Source organism: Miscanthus floridulus, chromosome 16 (assembly GCF_019320115.1).
Source record: "Miscanthus floridulus cultivar M001 chromosome 16, ASM1932011v1, whole genome shotgun sequence".
NCBI classification, from domain to species: domain Eukaryota; kingdom Viridiplantae; phylum Streptophyta; class Magnoliopsida; order Poales; family Poaceae; genus Miscanthus; species Miscanthus floridulus.
Window position 1 is genome coordinate 101,734,738 of NC_089595.1, and position 19,282 is coordinate 101,754,019.

Below are 19,282 nucleotides of genomic sequence, written 5' to 3' on the forward strand. Positions count from 1 at the left end.
TTCGTGATGGGGTCGACATAGCCCTCTTGTGACATTCCACTACTCCATTACCTATAACCCGACAGATGCCTAGGTCATTCCAGAGACCGACCCAGGTGGCCTAACGGCCTCCCCTTCGATGGAGATTCTATGGGCCTGGCGAGAGGCTCAGGATCGAATGAGAAGATTGAGATGATCCGGTCTGTCGGACTAGGCTAGGGCCGCATGATGCTCATCTACGGTTTTCTCCCCAAGCTCTATTTGGTTGCTCATGTCGAATGAGGCAAACCGCCGCTTTGTGACGCAACACGGAGCGTTGCGATACATTTCGCTACACGTGCGATGCTTAGTTCCCAAGCCCCCGGGCGGTTCATGCCCTAACCGTCCAGGGGGTTTAGGCGTATGAGATGAATGCGCGTATGGATGTATGAATGATTTATAAAGAAATAGAGGGGGTTTTGGCAATGTTTACCTTGTCGACTAGAGTGACGGGGCTCGGAGAGCTTCAGTCGGAAATGTCCGACCGGGACCTTGACGACTAGAGTGACGGGGTTCGGAGAGCTTCAGTCGAAAATGTTTGATCAGGACCCGTGCTCGTCGTCCATGATGGAGTCGGCGTGGCCTACATGGGGCGCCCCTTCGCTTCCTTACCTATCATCCGGTGTCTATCCTTACCTGTCATTCGAGTTCCTTTAGGTCTGGCCTAGGGAAGTGGGGAGCCACCTGTGTGCGGTGGCGCTTTGGTTCTTGTGCCCGTCGTGTGGTAGTGGTTGATCATGTGGTAGTGGTGGGCCATGGCCAGGCCACATCCCTTCTGATCAGGAGTCGTTCTGTCGGACAGAGCACGTCTCATCGGTCAGGGTACGTCTTATCTGCATTAAATGAAAGAAAGAGAAAATCTCGCCACGTCTTTCCAACTTCCCCGATCGATGCGTCCCTCCGTAACCACTGCTCCCTTTTCCTTAAGTAGGAGAGGGGAGAGGGTTTTCATTCCGTTCTTTTGCCTATTCTTCGTCTGCCATTGCCTTCTCTCTTCCTCTTTGTCGTGAGCGTTCCTGAGAGCCGTGGAGGTTTCCAGGAAGGGGAGAGAGCGAGGGAGAAGAGAGGAACTCATTGACTTTTTTTCGATCTAGAGCGAAATGTCGGACTGGCGGACGTCTAACGTGAGGAAGTCGGTGCTAGAGGATTTCGTCACAAAGGGGTTTCTACCGCCGCAGGAGGTGACGCATTGGAGGGTCCCTAGAGGTGAGGAGTTCCTGCAACCTCATCCTGATGAGGTGGTTTCTTTCCTTACCTTCCACGAGCACAGATTAGGATACCCCGTGCACTAGTTCCTGCATGGGCTCCTTAATGAGTGGGGTCTGGAGCTATAGCATCTCAATCCGATGGGGGTGCTGCACATTACTGGCTTCGTCACCGTCTGCGAGGCTTTCCTCAGGATGGAGCCACACGCGGATCTCTTCCGGCTTTTCTTCTCTAGGAGAGCTATGGTGGACTAGAGTTTAGCCAAGATCGCACCGGTCAGAGGCTTTGCCCTACAGAGGAAGCCATGTGTGGGAGGCTCGTATCCTGTGTACTCCCCATGTGACTCCAACCGGGGATGACATGGGGAGTTGTTCTACATTAGGAATCCAGCGGGGATGCCATTTCCAGCGTTTACCGGTGGGAGGTCGGTGAAGTAGAAGAGTTGGTCATGGGGATGTGCCCACACGGAGAGGCACAAGGTGGAGGCCATCGAGGAGGAGCTCTGAAAGCTTGTAAGGGGTGGCCTCGACGGGGTGCGGGTGTTCCACACCCTTTTCCACCACCGGGTTGCGCCGTTGGCGGAGAGGATGCACCCGATGTGGACGTACGGTGGCCGATCAGACCCAGACCACGTGTCATTGGAGGAGCTATAGAACAACGAGATCTAGAGTCGCATCAGCCAAGTGCTGCAGTTGAGGCCCGAAGAGACGGTGGTGGGAAAACCCATACCATTTAATGCCTCGATCGTGCCCACATTGGTATGCTCCCTTATTTTGTTCGTGCTTTTTTCTCTACCCCTTCTTTTTTTATTTTGGTTCATTCATTCCATAGGGGCTTGGGAGGTACAAGTCCTAGCCGCACCTTCCTAAGGGACCAACTAGCTAGGCCCGGCAGACCGCCTAGAAGGAGGCGGCAGACTCCCGGAAGAAGAAGAAAACCAAGGAGGTTCAGCGGAAAGAAGAGAAGAAGAAGGAGGTCGCCCGGTGCGTGAGGGTCAGGGTATCTATGAGCAACATCGAGTCGGAACTCACGTTAGATGATCCTACAGATTTGGACAACATGGTCTTCTCCGATGAGGAGGAGAGTCGGGAGGTCGTTGCGACCTCGGCGGTGCGTCGCGACCCTGTGGAGACGTCCGCTGGTGAGAAGCAAGAGGTCACGCGGCGTGTGGAGGTTCCTGCATCGAGGAAGCATGCAGTGAGTGCGGATGCCGTTGGCGAGCGAGCAGCGAAGCGAATGCAGTCACCGCACCTCTTGGTAGGGTCACCAGTCCCGTTGTCGCCTGTGGCGGACATGGCTAGGGGAGCCGGGCGGTCCGAGGAGCGGACCGGTGCTTGTGCGGTGATGGGGCTGGTGCCAATGCTAGACTTGTGGCTAGAGGAGGCCCCGCCTGCCATGAGTGCGGTCGAGCAGTCCGGGCGGTCTGAGGGGTAGACTGGCACTCAGTCGACACGTGACTCATAGTCGGGGGATGCCCCGCCCGCTGCTCCGATCGGGGAGCCCCGAGCTGAAGGTCGTAGCGACCTATAGGCTGGGCAGGAGCTGGTTGGGACAACTCTGACCCTGTCTAAAGTGAGGGGGCGTGGGTCGTAGTCCAGGAGCGGTCCTCATCCTATGGGTCCATCGTCGTCGAAGCCTGCCTTCAGAGTAGTGCCGCTCGCCACCCGGTAGGTTTCCTTTTGCTGCTTCTTCGACTTTTGGTGGTTGAGTCTTTTTTGGAGTGTGGCTTACCCATGATTTTTGTCAGCGGCCGAGGAATGCCGGGGTTGAGCATCGCCCCGACCCCCATACGGGAGGTTTGGAGGCCCACTCTGCAGCGTGTTGCGGTGAGCGAAGGGGGTAGCAGGGTGGTGGCGGTGAAGCCTTCCCTCCTAGGGGTGGTGCCCCCCGGGGCGGCTGCTGATAAGTGACATTAGCAACGACGTTGTTAGCGGTGATCCCGGTGCCGATGGCGGAGGTGGCGTTGGAGGTAACTCTTGTGGCCCCTCCTCTACCGGTCGCAGTGGAGGAGACAAGGGGGTGAGCTCCCTACCTTATCGGGTGGAGGGCTGCACGACCTATCCTTGCCATCGGAGCCAAAGGTGCTGGAGGAAAGCATGGTCGAGACAGAGTTGGGACGCCCAGTGGTGTCTCATGCGAGCGAGGTGGTGGAGATCCTATCTGACGACGAGGCAGAACCGCCGGTGTCGCCGTGGGAGCTGGCGGTGGTCCGGTCGGAGGCTGGGCCCTCTGGCGGTTCATCGAAGGGTGACCTAGAGTGGCCCTGCCCTAAGGACCCATCGAAGGCGCGGTTCATCCTCCGAAATTCCCAGGAGCGTCAACTTTGGGACATTTTTGGGGGGCAAGGGCATGCTGCGGTGTCCGAGCTCACTAAGCTGTCCACGAAGCTTGAGAACGCCCAGAAGCAGGCTCAGTTTGCTCGGCAGCTGGTTGAGGTCGACCTGCAGCTCGCCACGGAGGTGAGTTTCTGGTACTTCTCCTTGCCCTTTGAATCTTTCGTCGGTTGTTTTTAGCATGCCTGTTTTCACTAGAAATAAGGAAGGTGTCGTCCCACAAGTCTTACTTTCTTCAGGCGGAACACGTCCGGATGGCTGAGCTTGAGCGTCGGGTGGAGTCTGCTTGCCATGAGTCCTAGGTCTAGGTAGCCGAGGCGGCCACGACGCGGGCGGAGGGGCAGCGTGCGGCAGAGCGGGCAACTGCTGCTGAGCAAGGGCTCAAGGTGGCAAGGGTCCACCAGGAGGAGACTAAGGTAGGGCTACGGACGTCCCTAGTGAACATCGAGGTGGTGCTTCAAGATGCCTTGGTAGCCCTTGAGCCGGAGCGGGCCACCCTGGAGTCGGCACAGAAGGCCCTGGAGGCGGAGCAGAGGGCCTAGTCGGAAGCGGATCGGGAGGTGCTCGCGCTCTGGGAATAGGTGATAGGGATGGAGGACGCGAGTGCTCGGCTACGTGAGCAGGTGGCTCGGCATGCAGAGGATCTCTCCACCCTTGAGGCCTCTCGCATGGGTGCGTACCTTTTTGTTTTCTCGTGGTGTTGATTTTTCCCCAGCCTGTTTCTGAGCTTGTTGCCCTTCTTGCAGAGCTGGGTGAAAAGGTGAAGGCGCTGGAGCGAGACCTAGAGATGACCAAGGTGAACTTCAGCCAGAACATCGAGGAGCTGGCCAAGTCCCATGAAGAGCAACGTGCTCTCAAAGGGGAGCTCGGCCAGATCCGCAATGCTGCCCAGCTCGTCATCTCGGAAGTCTTCGGGTCGGCGCCAAGTACCAGCGCGCCTGTGGTTTAGCTGGTGGAGGTCCCAGACACGGTCAAGGACCTTGTCAGGAGCGGGCTGTTTTATGGAGCGTCGGGGGTGCTGACCTCGATGGCGACATACCACCCGAATCTGGACTTCGCCGCTATCTGCAGCGGGTATGCTAAAGGCCTGAGCATGAAGGACATCCAATCAATCGAGGAAAGCTTGCTGCCGCACGTGTGGTCGGTGTCAGAGCAAGTCTCCACCGAGTGGGTGATGGATGTTCGCCATCAAGACATGGCCCAAAGCATGCACGGAGAGGATGCTTCTGAGCCTACGGATAGCCCGGTCGCCCGGAGCCTGGTTTGGGGGGGAATGTCGCCTTGGCCTCGACTGAGCCGAACATCGTGCCGCCGGGGAGTGAGCAGCCTGTGCCTTTATCGGTCGCTCCGTCAGCAGATGCCGCCAGGCCAGTTTAATACCTTGATAAATATAAGTAGTTAGTAAATGTAAGAAGTTTAAGTTTGTGGGGGGGGAACCCCTGTGTAAAACGTTCATGTGTGTTTTAATGACTGCAATCGGTTTTTGTTTTTGTGATGGAGTTGCTCGATTCGGGGAAGCTTGTTCCCTTTCGTTCCTTAGTTCTCCCTTAGCATAATTTTGTTTTAAATTTCTTTCTCTCTTGTACCTGCCCGTTTGTTCCGTAGGTTGCAACTTTGTGAGCCTAGAGCGTGGCCCACGAGGCTCGGCAGGTCGTAGCCGTAGGAAAAGGCAGGGTGCGATCAGTCGGAATGTTCTAAAGCAAAGTTACGTAAGGTAAATCAAAGGAACGAACTACACTTTTGTTCAGGTAGGAAGGAGTTTCTCCATATAAAAGTAAAAGAGTACTTAAGGTAAAAACAAAAATAGAGGGGTAGTAGAGCCCCCTAGTGGAGCCCCCGAGCGCCTCGAGCCAAAAAGTGTTTGGGTCGGGGTGCTCTTATAGGAGCGTTCGCTAAGTAAAGGTAAGACTGAAACTTAGGAAAAGAAAAAATGACATAGCTATTCCAAGGTCCTCAGAGAGAGCGTCGTCATCGTTGTCCTTCAGTCGATAGGCTTCTGGTCGGATCACTTCAGTCGTTTGGATCCTTGCCCGCTTGCGCCCCTTTCTTTGGTTGCTGCTTCCTTGCCTTTTTCTTCCTTTGGCCTGCCAGCTTACCTCAGCAGGTGTTTGAGGAGCTGGCAGTCCTTGTAGAGGTGTTTGACGAGGTAGTCGTGGTTGGTGCATGGGCTCTCCATGAGATCGTGGAAGTGGCCCGGAGGGTCTTGCTGAGGTTGCGTGCTCGCGTGATCGGCCGCAGTGACCGACGCGAAGTTAGCCGGTTGGCGATGATCCTTTCTGTTCTTTTTCCCCTCTATGTGGAGGGGCCCTCGTCTTGATCCTGGCGCTTGGCCTTACCTTTGCCGTGGCCTCCGTTGAAGCGCGGTGGGAACAATGCTTGCTGGAGGTGTTGGACAAAGGTCCGTGGTCCTAGGCGATCAGGGCTGGGACTCCGGTCGACGCTGCACGTGTCTCGGTTCGGCCCGAGCCGTGTGTAGATAGGCGGTCGGCACAGGGCGGTCGTTAAGTCGAGGTGAGGTGCCATTATGGCTTCCTGTGCCGCACTCTGTGGCTGTTGTGGTGATAGTGTGTAATGCCCCATCTGTTGTGTCCCTATTCTTTGGACAGGGAGCGAGGTCGTGAGTTGGCATCGCGATACGGAGTACTCTGCCTGTTGAACGGCGGTGGTCTCCAGTAGTGCCCTGAGGTTATGGTGGATTGCCCATTCGCGAGGGTCGTTTGGCTCGGACAGGTCGCGTAGGAGCATTGCTGCGGCAACAACATTTTGACTGGCCCAAGCGAACTGCAGGGGATCAGTCCCTCAAACCGGGGTGTTGCGCTAGGGCTGATGAACGCGACCCCGAGCGCCGTTCGCCAATCTATGCACACAGGGTGCAGCATGGTGCGCCTAGCGTGCTAGTGCAGTCGGTGGCTGATGCAGCCATCATTGTCGTAGTTCCTCCCCGTGCTCAGGTGTGAGCTCGGGGGTCTTCGCATGAGGGCCTGGAGGGGCGTGAGTCCGTAAGAACTCCGCTTCCGTCGGTGGGTGTCCCGGAGGGTCCGCCATGGCGCACTCCCAGGATGGACGGTGGCTAGGTGCCATGTCACCGATGCTGGAGCCGTCACTCTCGCCATCATCATCCATGAGGTCGAAGAAACAGGTGGGAGCATAGCTCGCCATTCCCATGAATTCGGATGCGAGAGGAGGCGGCGTGAGCATCCTTCGAAGCCCTTGGGCATATGTGTCCGTGGAAGACGTGAGGCCGTAGGGGAACTAGACGTACGATGGTCGCGTTAGGGACAACGGGGTTTCGCCGGGTAATCGGCGGAAGATAGAGAATAGTGAGTACATAACAGCGTGTATATTACTCATAGCGGGGTTTGAGCAGAGAGTTTGCTCGGAATGAAGCGCAGATGCCGCGTCGTCGAAGTCGCACGTCCCGGAGTCGATGGAGGACGTCCCTCCGACGGGTGCCGGGTCGCGAGCCTTCTCGCGGAGGTGGAGTACGTCGAGTCGGTCGGCGACGAAGTCCAGGCTTCTAAAGAGGAAGGCCTAGGATGGCTCGAAGACGGGTGGAACTCACATCCCGGTGGGCGAGAGTGCGGGAAACTCCAGCAAGCCGAAGCGAATCGTATCGCCCGAGCCCGCCACGGCGGGGGTGGTGAAAAAATAGGCCATCCGATGACCAAAAAGTGTTGAACGTACATCGTCTTCCCCACGGACGGCGCCAACTGTCGGCGCAGAAAGTAACCAACTAGTGAATATTTGTAGCTTTGCTGTACGTTGTGATCAGAGGTGGCCTAGCACTCAATGACACATAATTTATACTAGTTCGGGCAACGTGCCCTACGTCCAGTCGGGGTTGGTCGGTGACTTTATTCCTAAGCCCAGGTGCTGGAAGTTTGCAGTGGGGTTACAAATGAGAGAGAGAAAGATGGGGTGTACAAGAGGTCCGGTCGGCTCCGACTGGAAGGGCCGAGAGTGACAGGAACTTTGCTACGAGCTAGGTGCTCGAGCGTGTGCTTGCGGTCGGAACTTGGTGGTTTTGCGGTTGTGAGGTGTCGATGTCGATCTGAGGAACTCTGGCTTCCTTGAATTGGTTCCCTTATTGGAGGGAGCGCATCCCCTTTTATAGATGAAGAAGATGGCTTTACAGGTGAGAGGGAGAGGGTACGGATGCTTTTAAGCCTTGTTGCCCACGCTGATGAAGATTGGATAATGGTAGGCGTCCCCAACACTGTTGATGTCGCTGTAGAATGTCAGATGCGCATGGAAGGTCGTGCTATCTTCTTCATGAAGGATGGATGCCGGTACCTGCAAATACTATTTGATGCCTAGTGGCATGTGAGGAGCCGCGCTATGTTCACCCGGTACGGTAAATCCTGGTGCCCATACTGCTATCGATGTCCAGAGACACGCTGGGGCTTACCGTATGGGAGTTTTAGCGGCCCCTACAATAATATAGGGGGAGATGTCGACATCTACAATACTGTTTGTGTCAGGGTGGCTGCAGAGTACTGTTTTGTGTAGGGTATGATCCCTGGTACAGTGGTTTTGACTTGTGAGCCTTGTCTTGCCTTTTTCCGCACGTCTTCTGGTTCCAACCGAACGGGGCTCCTCCGATCGGAGAAGAGCGGTGAGCAGGGTTCCCACGAGCCCCGGTCGCGGGGTCGAAGTCGCGGGGTCAGAGTAGGAAGCAGCGTTTTGGGCCAGGCCTTCCGATTGGAGAGACCGCTCGGAGACGGCTGGTGTCCGAAGCGAGTGCTCTGATCGGAGGGGTGGGCTGAAGAAGTTGACGAGCGGGTGCTTGTTCTTTTGGGTAGACCTTCCGGTCGGCGACCGGACTGTACTTCCGGCCCGTTGTGTTCTAGACTTTTGGGCCGGCCCATAACTTTATGTTGTTTTCTTGCGCCGAGCTCGGGCGTGGAAGCCGGTCCCTGAGGGACCCCGGGTTTATGAATCCGACACGCTGCTTGGCGGCGACAGTGAACCCTGCGGCATGATCACACAGCCTATTCGCTGGCTCGTATACGATCGTGGATTATAAGCTGAAACAGTATTTTTTTTCTCTCACCAAACCGTAAATAATCCACGATCGTTTACCACGAAACGAACAGGCTCACGTTTCCAAACCAGGACGTTCGCTCCTTGCCAGTTTGCAGCGCAGGGAGAAACTAAGATCCGAATAAAGAGAATGAAGGAAGCTCGAGATTGGATTGGATTGGATTTTGCTTTGCTTTGACGCGGCTCCTTCTGCCGTTCTGCAGCGAGGACGTCTGAGCACCGCCGCCAATTGCCTGCACACGAGGAACGATGAGAAATGAGTTTAGAGTGCAATTGAGCTGGACATGGGTTGGGCCGGGCCGGGCCGGGTGCAGACAGGACCATGAGAAATAATCACAATAATATTTAATTAATCGGATGGGTTGCTTTAAGATGTGTGCAATTGTTAAAAGGAGGTGTATCGGAGCAGTTCTCTTCATTTTTTCTATGTCTGAATAAAATCGTCACAAGTGGTGCAATCGCAACACACTCGACCACTAAAGTCATGACAAAAGCAGGTATGTTAGAATTCCACGGTTATGGAACTGAAAAACGAGTGGCAGGATCGGGAACCTGAAAAACGAAGACACCGCGAACTGAATGAAGGGATGGCGACGGACAACAGGTTGGGTGTGGACGCTGGTCGCAACTTTCCTATAAGCAGCAGGACTTTTTTTTTATGATGGGCTGTGTTGTTAGTTGTGACTGACAGTGAAACTCCAAGAGAGGAGGAGGAAAGCAATACGAAACGGAGCGCTGGACTTGGATCGCTTTCAACCGCGCAGCAACCCACTAGTTGACCCCTCCTTTTGAGTCAGCTTCTTCTCGAAACCGGAAAAGCAAACCCCTGCACGCCGCCGAATTGATCACGGCAGGCCAAGGCAAGCCCCCCTCCTCCTATTGCGTGTGCGCCTGCGCTGCCGTGGACACCTCTGCTTGGACTAGGATCAGCAGTTCAGCACCAGCTAGCAGTAGCAGGTACCCACTAAAACGGCTGTGGATTTCATCACCCGTCGCTCCGCTGGTTGGTTTCCGCTGGCGCTGATAACGCCGGTGCTCAGCCGACCCCGACCCCGGGCGGGAGGACGCGTCGGAGTCGGACGGCGCAAGGACGACAGGGACGCCACGGTCGCCAGACGAGACCACCTGCCGCCGTCGGTCGTCGACCCGTCAGGGCATGGCCGTGTCACTGTGTCACGCTTACGTCTCCGTCTCCGTGCTACGACGAAGAAACCATCGAACCCGGCGTGCCCCCGTCCCTTTCCAACGCATCCGTCCGGCGTCTCCACCGCCCTCGTTCTCCTCGTGCACCAACACGCCTCCGATCCGGACCCCCTCCCCGCCTGCCTCCTCGTAAAGCTTATCGCCATGTTTGCTTGCGGATAAGCCACGACTTCGTTGGCTGATTTATTGATATAAAAAATATTGTTTATAGATTAAAAAAAGTACGATTTATAAACAAACGTATATATTTTTTATATATACTCCATATATATGGGTCAAAAAAATTTCACAGAAAAGGAGCAAAGGTGATTCGTTTTTCTCGTGCTCGCTTACCGGATTGGATTGTGCCCCGGAGTTGGTGCTGGTAGCTGAGCGCGACCGCCTGAACCGAGAGACCGAGCCGCCGAGCCGGCGACGCCACCAACCCCGCCACGGAGAAGGGTTCAAAGGGGCGGCGCGGCGCGGCCGCGGGGTCTCCTCGGTCTTGCCGATCGACAGCGAGTTCGCGCTGGGATTTGGTATTTCTGGCCGCCCAACCCCACAAAACCCTCACGAAACGTCGAAACCCACCCCGCATTTCCTCCCCTGGGCTCGCCAACAAAAGCCCCCCATCTTCCTCGGTCGGCTGGAGCCAGCCAGCCTGCCTGTCCGTCCCGGTTCAGCTTGCTCGCCTCGGCCTCGCTTCTGAGTTCTGAGCTGTGACGAGGAGGTGGGGTTGACGGGTGAAGCCATGGTGGGGAGCTACGCGAACGGTGGCGGGGCTGCGGCGCTGGTGGCAGAGGAGAAGCTGGACGCGCTGCGGCGGCTGCTAGGGAAGTCGGACGGCGACCCGCTGCGGGTCGTCGGGGTGGGCGCCGGGGCGTGGGGGAGCGTGTTCTGCGCGCTGCTGCAGGACGCGTACGGCCGGCACCGCGACCGGGTGCAGGTGCGAGTGTGGCGCCGGCCCGGCCGCGCCGTGGACCGCGCCGACGCCGAGCGCCTCTTCGAGGTCATCAACTCCCGCGAGGACGTCCTGCGCCGCCTCATCCGCCGATGCGCCTACCTCAAGTACGTCGAGGCGCGGCTCGGGGACCGCACGCTGCACGCCGACGAGATCCTCCGCGACGGCTTCTGCCTCAACATGCTCGACACCCCGCTCTGCCCGCTCAAGGTCGTCACCAACCTGCAGGAGGCCGTCTGGGACGCCGACATAGTCGTCAACGGCCTGCCCTCCACGGAGACCAGGGAGGTGTTCGAGGAGATCGGGAGGTACTGGAAGGAGCGGATCACCCAGCCGCTCATAATCTCGCTGGCAAAGGGGATCGAGGCGTCGCTCGACCCTGTGCCCCGGATCATTACGCCCACGCAGATGATCAGCAATGCAAGTGAGTTCTTTGCTCAAGTCTCGTTGTGATTGTGATCTAGCAGTAGTTCTCATAGCTTGAGTTACTAGTTTCGTTATTCTGGTAACTAACGTATACTTGTCGAAGTGGGGCTAACAAATTTAATTGAAGATTTAAATGCTGCTCGACTGCCTCAAGATACAGTAGCTCTGGAATGTTCCTGATGAAATTTTCTGGATAATCATCATGATCTGTACCTATGGTCCTTCATAATATTTATTGCATGTTTTATGATTATCTGGTGGTACTATATTACTTGCCTGCTGTTGATTATATGGAGAGCTAGTTGATGTCCCCTCACTAAGGGACTGCCAATGTGTTATGTTTGCTCTGCAGTCCTTGGTTCCCTTATGAACATGTAAAAACAGTTTAGCAGGGTTCATCTTGATTATTACTGAACATTGTTTGTTCTGGTTTCTACCTGTTGCCTATTTTACCCTACTGAAACTAACACCCTGCTCTTTATCTCAATTCTGTATACTGTACTGTTGGTTTATGCTTGTGGTTGTTGATCATGGATTCTTACTGCAGCTGGAGTTCCGTTGGAGAACATTCTGTATCTTGGAGGCCCAAACATTGCTTCTGAGATTTATAACAAAGAATATGCGAATGCTCGCATATGTGGAGCTGACAAGTGGAGGAAACCTCTTGCGAATTTCTTGAGGCAACCCCATTTCATTGTATGGGACAATAGTGATCTCATTACTCATGAAGTCATGGGCGGCTTAAAAAACGTATATGCCATTGGGGCTGGTAAGTTTTTTTATCCAGAAACATGGAATTTCCATTTACTCCTCTCTTTTCCCAGTTCTCATGAGATACTTGGTCAAATCATTGCACATTTCAACATCAAACCAATAAAAATGCCATTTTGGCATCTTATTTATGTTCCGTATTTCCTGCCCTTTTTCATGAAGCATGCTATTTGCATTGACTGAATGCTGCAATGCTGTTGTTTCTGCCAAATGCAATGTTGCTTATATTTGTCAGACAAGACAGAATCGCACTGTAGTTAATACAGTATGCAAAGCTCTCATATCATAGATTAAGAAAGCCCAAATCCAGTAATTAACAGAATGTTAGACCTGGGAGAGTGCCTCCATATACTTTGTCCACTTCTACCTAGTTATTCTGGAGCCTAATATATCTATCACGTTGCTGAACATGATCTTATCTTGCAGGTATGGTGGCGGCCCTTACGAATGAGAGTGCAACCAGCAAATCAGTATACTTTTCACTTTGCACATCTGAAATGGTATACATCACCCATCTTCTAGCACGAGAGCCCGAGAAACTTGCAGGACCCTTATTAGCTGATACATATGTCACACTGCTGAAAGGTCGCAATGCATGGTACGGGCAGAAGTTAGCTAAGGGAGAACTGACTCTAGAAATGGGGGACAGCATCAAAGGCAAAGGGACTATCCAGGTTTGTGCTGCCAACCTGCCATCTTGACAATGTGAAGTTTGTTTAAATGCCAGGTTCTCTTTTGGCATAGGCTGGCCAGGGTAGCTATATGCTGATCCTTATTCGTTTCTGTGATTTAGGGTGTTTCTGCAGTCAATGCATTTTATGAACTGCTGAGCCAGGGAAGCCTAAGCGTGATGCATCCAGAAACCAAGAAGACCGTTGCTCCTGTTGAGCTATGCCCAATACTCAAAACACTTTACAAAATTTTGATCAAGAGGTTGGAAAATTGTACTCACTGTTAATGCAGTTTTAGGCTACAATTCTAATGCGATGTCAGGCACCTAATTGTTCAGTTTTCACCTGCAGGGAGCTTACGACCAATTCGATCCTCCAGGCAATACGTGATGAATCAATGTATGATCCACGGGAAAGAATTGAGTTGGCACAGAGGCAGTCTCTTTACCGGCCATCTCTTCTTGGCCTACCTAAAGGTGACGCCAAGGCCTAAGATATGGGTGTTTGTTTCTTCCTGCAATACGTATTTGGTGTGAGTTTGGAGGAGGCGTGTACTGGCCTTCAAGATCCTTATTTACGTGCCTCATGTGTGTTGGGTTGGGTGTACACTATAGAGTTCGATGATGGTAACCCGCCAAAAAAAAAAGAGAGTTCGGTGATGGTATATTTACCATGCCAGGATAAACTTATTGACCGTGTCTGTACATACAACCTGTTGTGATTCAAATTTATTTGTCATTTAGACTGGAGTAAAGATGTGCATTCCTTTTATTTTATGATGGCTTTGGAGTCTCATAGTTGGTTGTAAGTTGTAACTCAGAAGCAAAGGCTATGTTCTGATCTCCACTGACATGCATGGTCATATAAATGAAACAGAAACACTCATATTAATTTAGTTATTATTATCACTACCCTATATGGTATTCTTTCCCTGAGGCCCATCTGAAAGAAATGCCAGCCATTAAAGGCCCATGTAGACTTGTCACATGAGGCCCAACTACAGCCTGGTAAATCACAAAATGAAGATAGTTTGCCCATGAACGTCCTTAAAAACATTTTAAATAAACATGAGTCTCACTAGAGAGGCCTGTTCATGTCTGGCTAAAATTCAGTATGTCAGACTACTGAAGCGTGAAGGCCCATTTACAGCCCTAAATAAATGGTTTGAATCGCTGAATGATCAAGCACAAAGCAGCACTGTTTTTTCTCGGGATGTTGTCGCATGTGCAAACGCTCTTTTTCTTTACGAAAAAAAAGGAAATCTATGCAGCAGACAGCATGTGATGGACTGATGGAGGAAAGGCAGGAGAGCCACCCCTTCTTCACAGAAACGTGAGATTCTGAGAGTTGAGACTTGAGACAGACAAGGAAACACATCTATCGACTATCGTGTTATATGAGACTGAGATGGTCAGATTTTGAAGCAATACCATGACCCGGTTAACCGACAGGATGCGATGCGATGGACGAGTTCTTGCATGATATATTCAATGGTACTGGAGATGGCAATTACTCGGTCTCTTGTTGGATAATGAAGTACGTGATGAACGATGGATAATGCCAAGAACCACGTCGCGCGCATCGTCGGGCCTGTGATGATGTGGACGCGCGAACGCACTGGTCCGTTTCCATTACTTGATCCGGAAAAGAGGTTAGGTTTAGCGGGGAACGCGTTGGCATTAATACTTTGCATTGTATCGTTCTAGTTCTAGCGTCTGGGCAGCCTCGTGTTGATGTTCAGTGCCCACCTTTGTGCATCGTCCATTCATTTTCATTTCCCCCACGATCAATGCACCGGCCATTTCTGTGTATTGGGGAGAGAGAAAAAATGCATTGGCCATTTGCCGGGTACAAGACAACTTCAATCCTATGAGATACTTCTTCCGTTCTAAATTATAAGTCACTTTGACTTAATAGCGACTTATAATTTGGAATGAAGGGAGTGCTGAGCAGGCTCCAGTTCACCAGCTGGGGTGGACACTTGTTTTTTTCCTCGATTATAACGGTGATTGATTGATGTGTATGGACACACGACTTTACGCACAAAAAATATAGTCATAAGTTGTATAATTAGTTTTTGTAATTAGTCTATATTTAATACTCCATGTACGTATCAAACATTCGATGTGACAGAAATTTAGGAAGTGGCTAAAGAACCAAACCTGCCCTAAACATGGCCATAATGGCAATATCTCGCGCCTTGGCCCGGTTGGCCCAATGGCCCTACCTAGTGAGCTCTCATCATGTCAGCTCGGGCCGTGTTTAGTTGGAGGCCGATTCGGCGCCGCCGGATTCAGTGGCACTGTTCATACACTGTAGCATTTTGTTTTTATTTGGTAATAATTGTCCAATCGTTGACTAATTAGGCTCAAAACGTTCGTCTCGTAGAGTACAACCAAACTGTGCAATTAGTTTTTGATTTCATCAATATTTAGTACTCCATACATATACCGCAAGTTTGATGTGACAGGGAATCTTCTTTTTGCATAGTGCCAAATTCTGGAAAATAGGGGAACTAAACATGGCCTCGGGTGGGATGTCGTTGATCAGGTGGAAGTGGAACATCACGCATGATGAGCATAAAAACTCGCGCCATGCACTCTTTTTTTATAGTCCTAAAATACTCTAGGTTTGGATGAGACTGGGTTAGTTACTAGCTGGAGCGACGATTAGCTAAAATTAGTTGGTACCAGGGACGACACGAAAAATATGTAGGGCTTCTTCAACCCCATGCTCTTCCTTCAGTCTCTCTTCAAGGTGCATCCATGGTAAAAATATCTAGAGGGCTAAGGGGGGACTCCATGGGTCTAGCGGCCGTAGGGGGGCTATAGCCCCACCCACTCCACCGTTGGATCCGTCCCTGCCTGGTATTGGCTAATTAGTTGACATAAGAGCCGGCCACCGTCATTGGTTCCCCGCTCGCTTTGTTGGTCTCGGTGAGTCCGTCTTGAGCTTCTCTCTCTTCCCGTGCTCTTCTCTCAGTCGTGGACCGTAGGTCACGGTTCGCTAAGCACCGCCGCTCCGGCCATGGCGCCGCTGCAAATGAGCTCGCCGCTGGCCACCTTCACCGCCCGATCCAATCTCGGTCGCCCGCATCTAATCCAACGGCTCATATCGAAGGATACCCCTTCGCTGGCGTTTTTGCAAAACCCCCCTTACAACTAATTAGATCTTAACCCGCAGTCCATAGCGTCTTTCCAGATTTTGTTTTCTTCTTTTGAAAGCGTACTTTGTTTCGGTTAGATCTAAAATACGTTTTCACTTATTTACAGTTTTACCACTAATCTTGTTTTAGCCATAAAATCTTCGTTTTAACTCCGATTCGATCCGTTCAAGTTGCGTTAGGTTCATAATTCTATAATCTACATGTCCATACTACTGTTATGTAGGTTTTCAACTTTTAAAATTCGAGGTTAGATTTAATCTATTATTTTACTAAAGGAAATCTTGTTTAATTCATAACTACTTCTTTTTAGCTTCGATTTTTGTGATCTTCATGTCTGTGTGTTCGTAGCGAGACATAGATTCGTTTTCTAAACTTTTGATCTTGATTTTATGCTGTTGGTGTACTGTTATAATCTATAGCTTTTTTTAGCTATGCATGATTGCTTCTGGATGCTTGTTGCTGTGATTATCGAGTATATACGGTGAGCAATTCGTGGGAGACCAAGAGTATTACTTTGACGTGCCAGATCAGCAAGAGTACTTTGCTCAAGGCAAGTATAGCATGGGATCATCCTTGTTTCCTATTTACTTTAATACATTAAATTCATGTTGCATGTGTCGTCTTGATAGGGATTCCCTAGAATTGAACTTCTACCTTGTCACCTACGGGATATGCATTTGGTAGCTTTGCTAGTGCTCAATTAAACCATGATCGTATAACTTGACTAATGGTATATGCAATAAACATTAAAATATGACTTTTTAGCAACTTGGAAACAGGAGGCTGGAGTGTTTAGCTACTTTCTAAATGCTTCAAATTCCTCTCTTTAAGGACTTATCTGTAAGTGATCATTCGGGACTTATAGTACAGCTGTGAGGGCTATATAGATCTAGTTTTAGCTTAGTATGAGGACCTTTTCTAGCTTGTTAGAGGTTACCTTTATGACGCAAGAGGGGTGTGTTCTAGGTTGGATATAGTGCGGCATCTATCCGCTAGTGTATAGGTTGCGCGTCATTATGCCTGTCCAAAGAGGAGCTCTATATTCGCAGGCCATAGAAACCTAGTGGCCCTAACTTGTTAGACGAACCTTTGAAAGGCTTCACAATGACCCCTGTCTGCTCACCTTGGAAGTGTTTTGGGAGTAATTAACCCGAGCATATGGGTATCACGACTCACAGTGAAAGTGTACAACCTCTGCAGAGTGTAAAACTGGTATATCAGCCGTGCTCACGGTCATGAGTGGCCTTGGAACCCTTATGGAATAGATGAACACTAAGAATTATCTATTTATGCTATTCATTATTCATGTTTACATTGATCATGTGTTTTGCATTGGGAATTGAAATAACTTGTTGCTACTCTTAAGCTAAAATTGTGATAACTAAAAGCTGAATGCTGTTAAATCTGTGTCAAGCCTTTTGAGCCTCATGAACCCCATGCTACACTTATTGAGTACGACATGTACTTACGCTTGTTTATTTTTATTATTTGGATAAAAATCCCGGATGAGTAATAGATGGCTATGGTAATGATGATTTCTCTGAGGATTACTAGACTTATGGTCAACCAGTTGATGTCCATGTGATATGGAGCTTCTGCGAGAGATATTTTCTTACTTCCGCTACATTTATGTGAAGACTCTGTCTTATACGTGATGTAATAAACACTTGTGATGATACTATTCATAATTTGTCGGCTTATGTGTGTGACTAATCTCTGGGGGCACATAAGATTTTGCATCCTATTTTATCCTTAAAATCGGGTGTGACAGATTGGTATCAAAGCCATGTTGACTGTAGGACGCAAGCCTAGTTAGCAATGGTCGTTTTAGCTTCTTTTGCTTCACTCATTTCATGCTTTCCATCTCACCTTTGTTATTTGCTAAAGTTTTATGCTTCTTTTGCCTTACTCTATTATGAAAATTATTGCTTCTAATTTAACTAAATCTAATTTTGTAGATGCCTCGTGCTAGCAAGACTGCCTGCATCAGCACCGAAGGTTACTGCCCGCCTCGTGGTTTGTCCATAGAGCTTGAGGAGGAGGAACCCCAGGAATAAGAATTTGATTCGCCAACACCTGTACCTACGCCTGAGCTAGTCCAGGAGGAACTCAAAGAAGTCGAGGTCATCTTACTGTCCAATGATGATGATGAGGAAGACATCGTTGAAGAGGATGAGCTGATCCCTCCCCTAGGATGGACGATAAAGGTCTAGTATAAGCCAGGGTGTGAATCATCTATTTCGCACCACCGACTCATGGGGATTCTTCAGACCTACTACGGAGATTGGGACGCAGCTGTGGAGTACGTCTGCAATGAACATAAGCACCCTCTGGAGGACACCTATTGGAAGACCAGGGTGTGCATCTCTATCAAGGATGAACAGAAAGGCGCATATCAGCTGGACTCAAACTATGCACATCACGCTCACTATGCCACCATAGAGGATAGCATAGAAGATGCAGCCGCTGTAGCGTGCATGGGTCTCCATGGTCGTCGATTTGAGGATATGAAGGATGACCAATATCGATTCCTCCCTCGCCAGCACCTTGAATTAGAATGGGCAATGATGGACCCGCAGGGCACAGATCCAACTACCCAAGTGATGGTACACTTTGGCTATGAGTCCGTAGCAAAGATTCACCGACTGGAGGATCAGCTGAAGTCACAACAGGAAATCATTATGAGACACTAACAGGTGATAGATGAGTAAAGGGTGTGCCTCAACCTGCCAAAGATATACGAGGAGCCTCCCCATAAACCTTTCACATAGGTGTTGGAGTCCCTTTTATGTAATAAAATGATAGTAGAATGAGTTAAGTTGAGTCTAGTCGAGTCTATTAGTGCGGTGTGAACATTGGTATGCCTAGTTGATTTGTTATTATGTTTATGTATGAGTTGGATTTTTGTAATGCGTGCTGGAACTTTGTGGGCATGTCCGCAAGTTCCATAGTTAAGAATATTAAAGTTTGAGTCAATAAATAAATAGTTGGGTTTGGTACATCTTGTTCTATTGGATCTATTTTTGGAACAGTCTGCCTTTATCTCAATGCCAATTAAAATCTACTCGACCAGAAATTATGAATTTTTTATGGGAATAACTAGACTTAAGTATCTTTCCAATGCCTCTAGAATCACCCCTATATCTGATCTGGTTTGTGAGATATCACTGTTTCAAGATAAAGTTTCTGCGCAGTCTGGAATCTAGAACAATTTCTGTTGTATCCTATTTTTGAGTAACCTAACGACAGAATCTGGGAATATGGTCTAAATAAAAGTTGTAAATAATTTCTTAATATTTCCAACCATATAAAGTACGCCTCTTTTGGATATCTAGAACTCTAGATATGACTGTTTTACCGAGCTACTGATGTTGGAACTCGTCCAGAAAATTTTCAGAATGTATTCTAACATGGAAATCTCTAAAATTGGAATATTTGTGTTGGATGGCAGATGTCTAGAAGAGAAAGAGGCTGAGGTCATGGAGGTGTTCCCCCACATCCACTA

The 19,282-nt window shown here is 50.4% G+C and overlaps 1 protein-coding gene across 1 annotated transcript; it reads left to right on the forward strand.

Moving 5' to 3' along the window:
• The first annotated feature begins 10,162 nt into the window (after positions 1 to 10,162).
• LOC136512145 (probable glycerol-3-phosphate dehydrogenase [NAD(+)] 3, cytosolic) lies at positions 10,163 to 13,406 on the forward strand. Its single transcript, XM_066506134.1, has 5 exons — positions 10,163 to 11,167; positions 11,717 to 11,938; positions 12,367 to 12,614; positions 12,734 to 12,873; positions 12,963 to 13,406. The coding sequence occupies exons 1-5, from the start codon at positions 10,534 to 10,536 to the stop codon at positions 13,102 to 13,104; spliced, it is 1,386 nt and encodes a 461-aa protein (XP_066362231.1). The 5' UTR covers positions 10,163 to 10,533; the 3' UTR covers positions 13,105 to 13,406.
• Positions 13,407 to 19,282: the final 5,876 nt, after the last annotated feature.

Bases quoted from the DNA above. Each gene is read 5' to 3' on its own strand.
- LOC136512145 (XM_066506134.1), top strand. From the start codon at position 10,534: ATGGTGGGGAGCTACGCGAACGGTGGCGGGGCTGCGGCGCTGGTGGCA. The intron at 11,168-11,716 runs GTGAGTTCTTTG...TTCTTACTGCAG, and splicing joins GCAGATGATCAGCAATGCAA to CTGGAGTTCCGTTGGAGAAC. The intron at 12,874-12,962 runs GTTGGAAAATTG...TTTCACCTGCAG, and splicing joins TACAAAATTTTGATCAAGAG to GGAGCTTACGACCAATTCGA.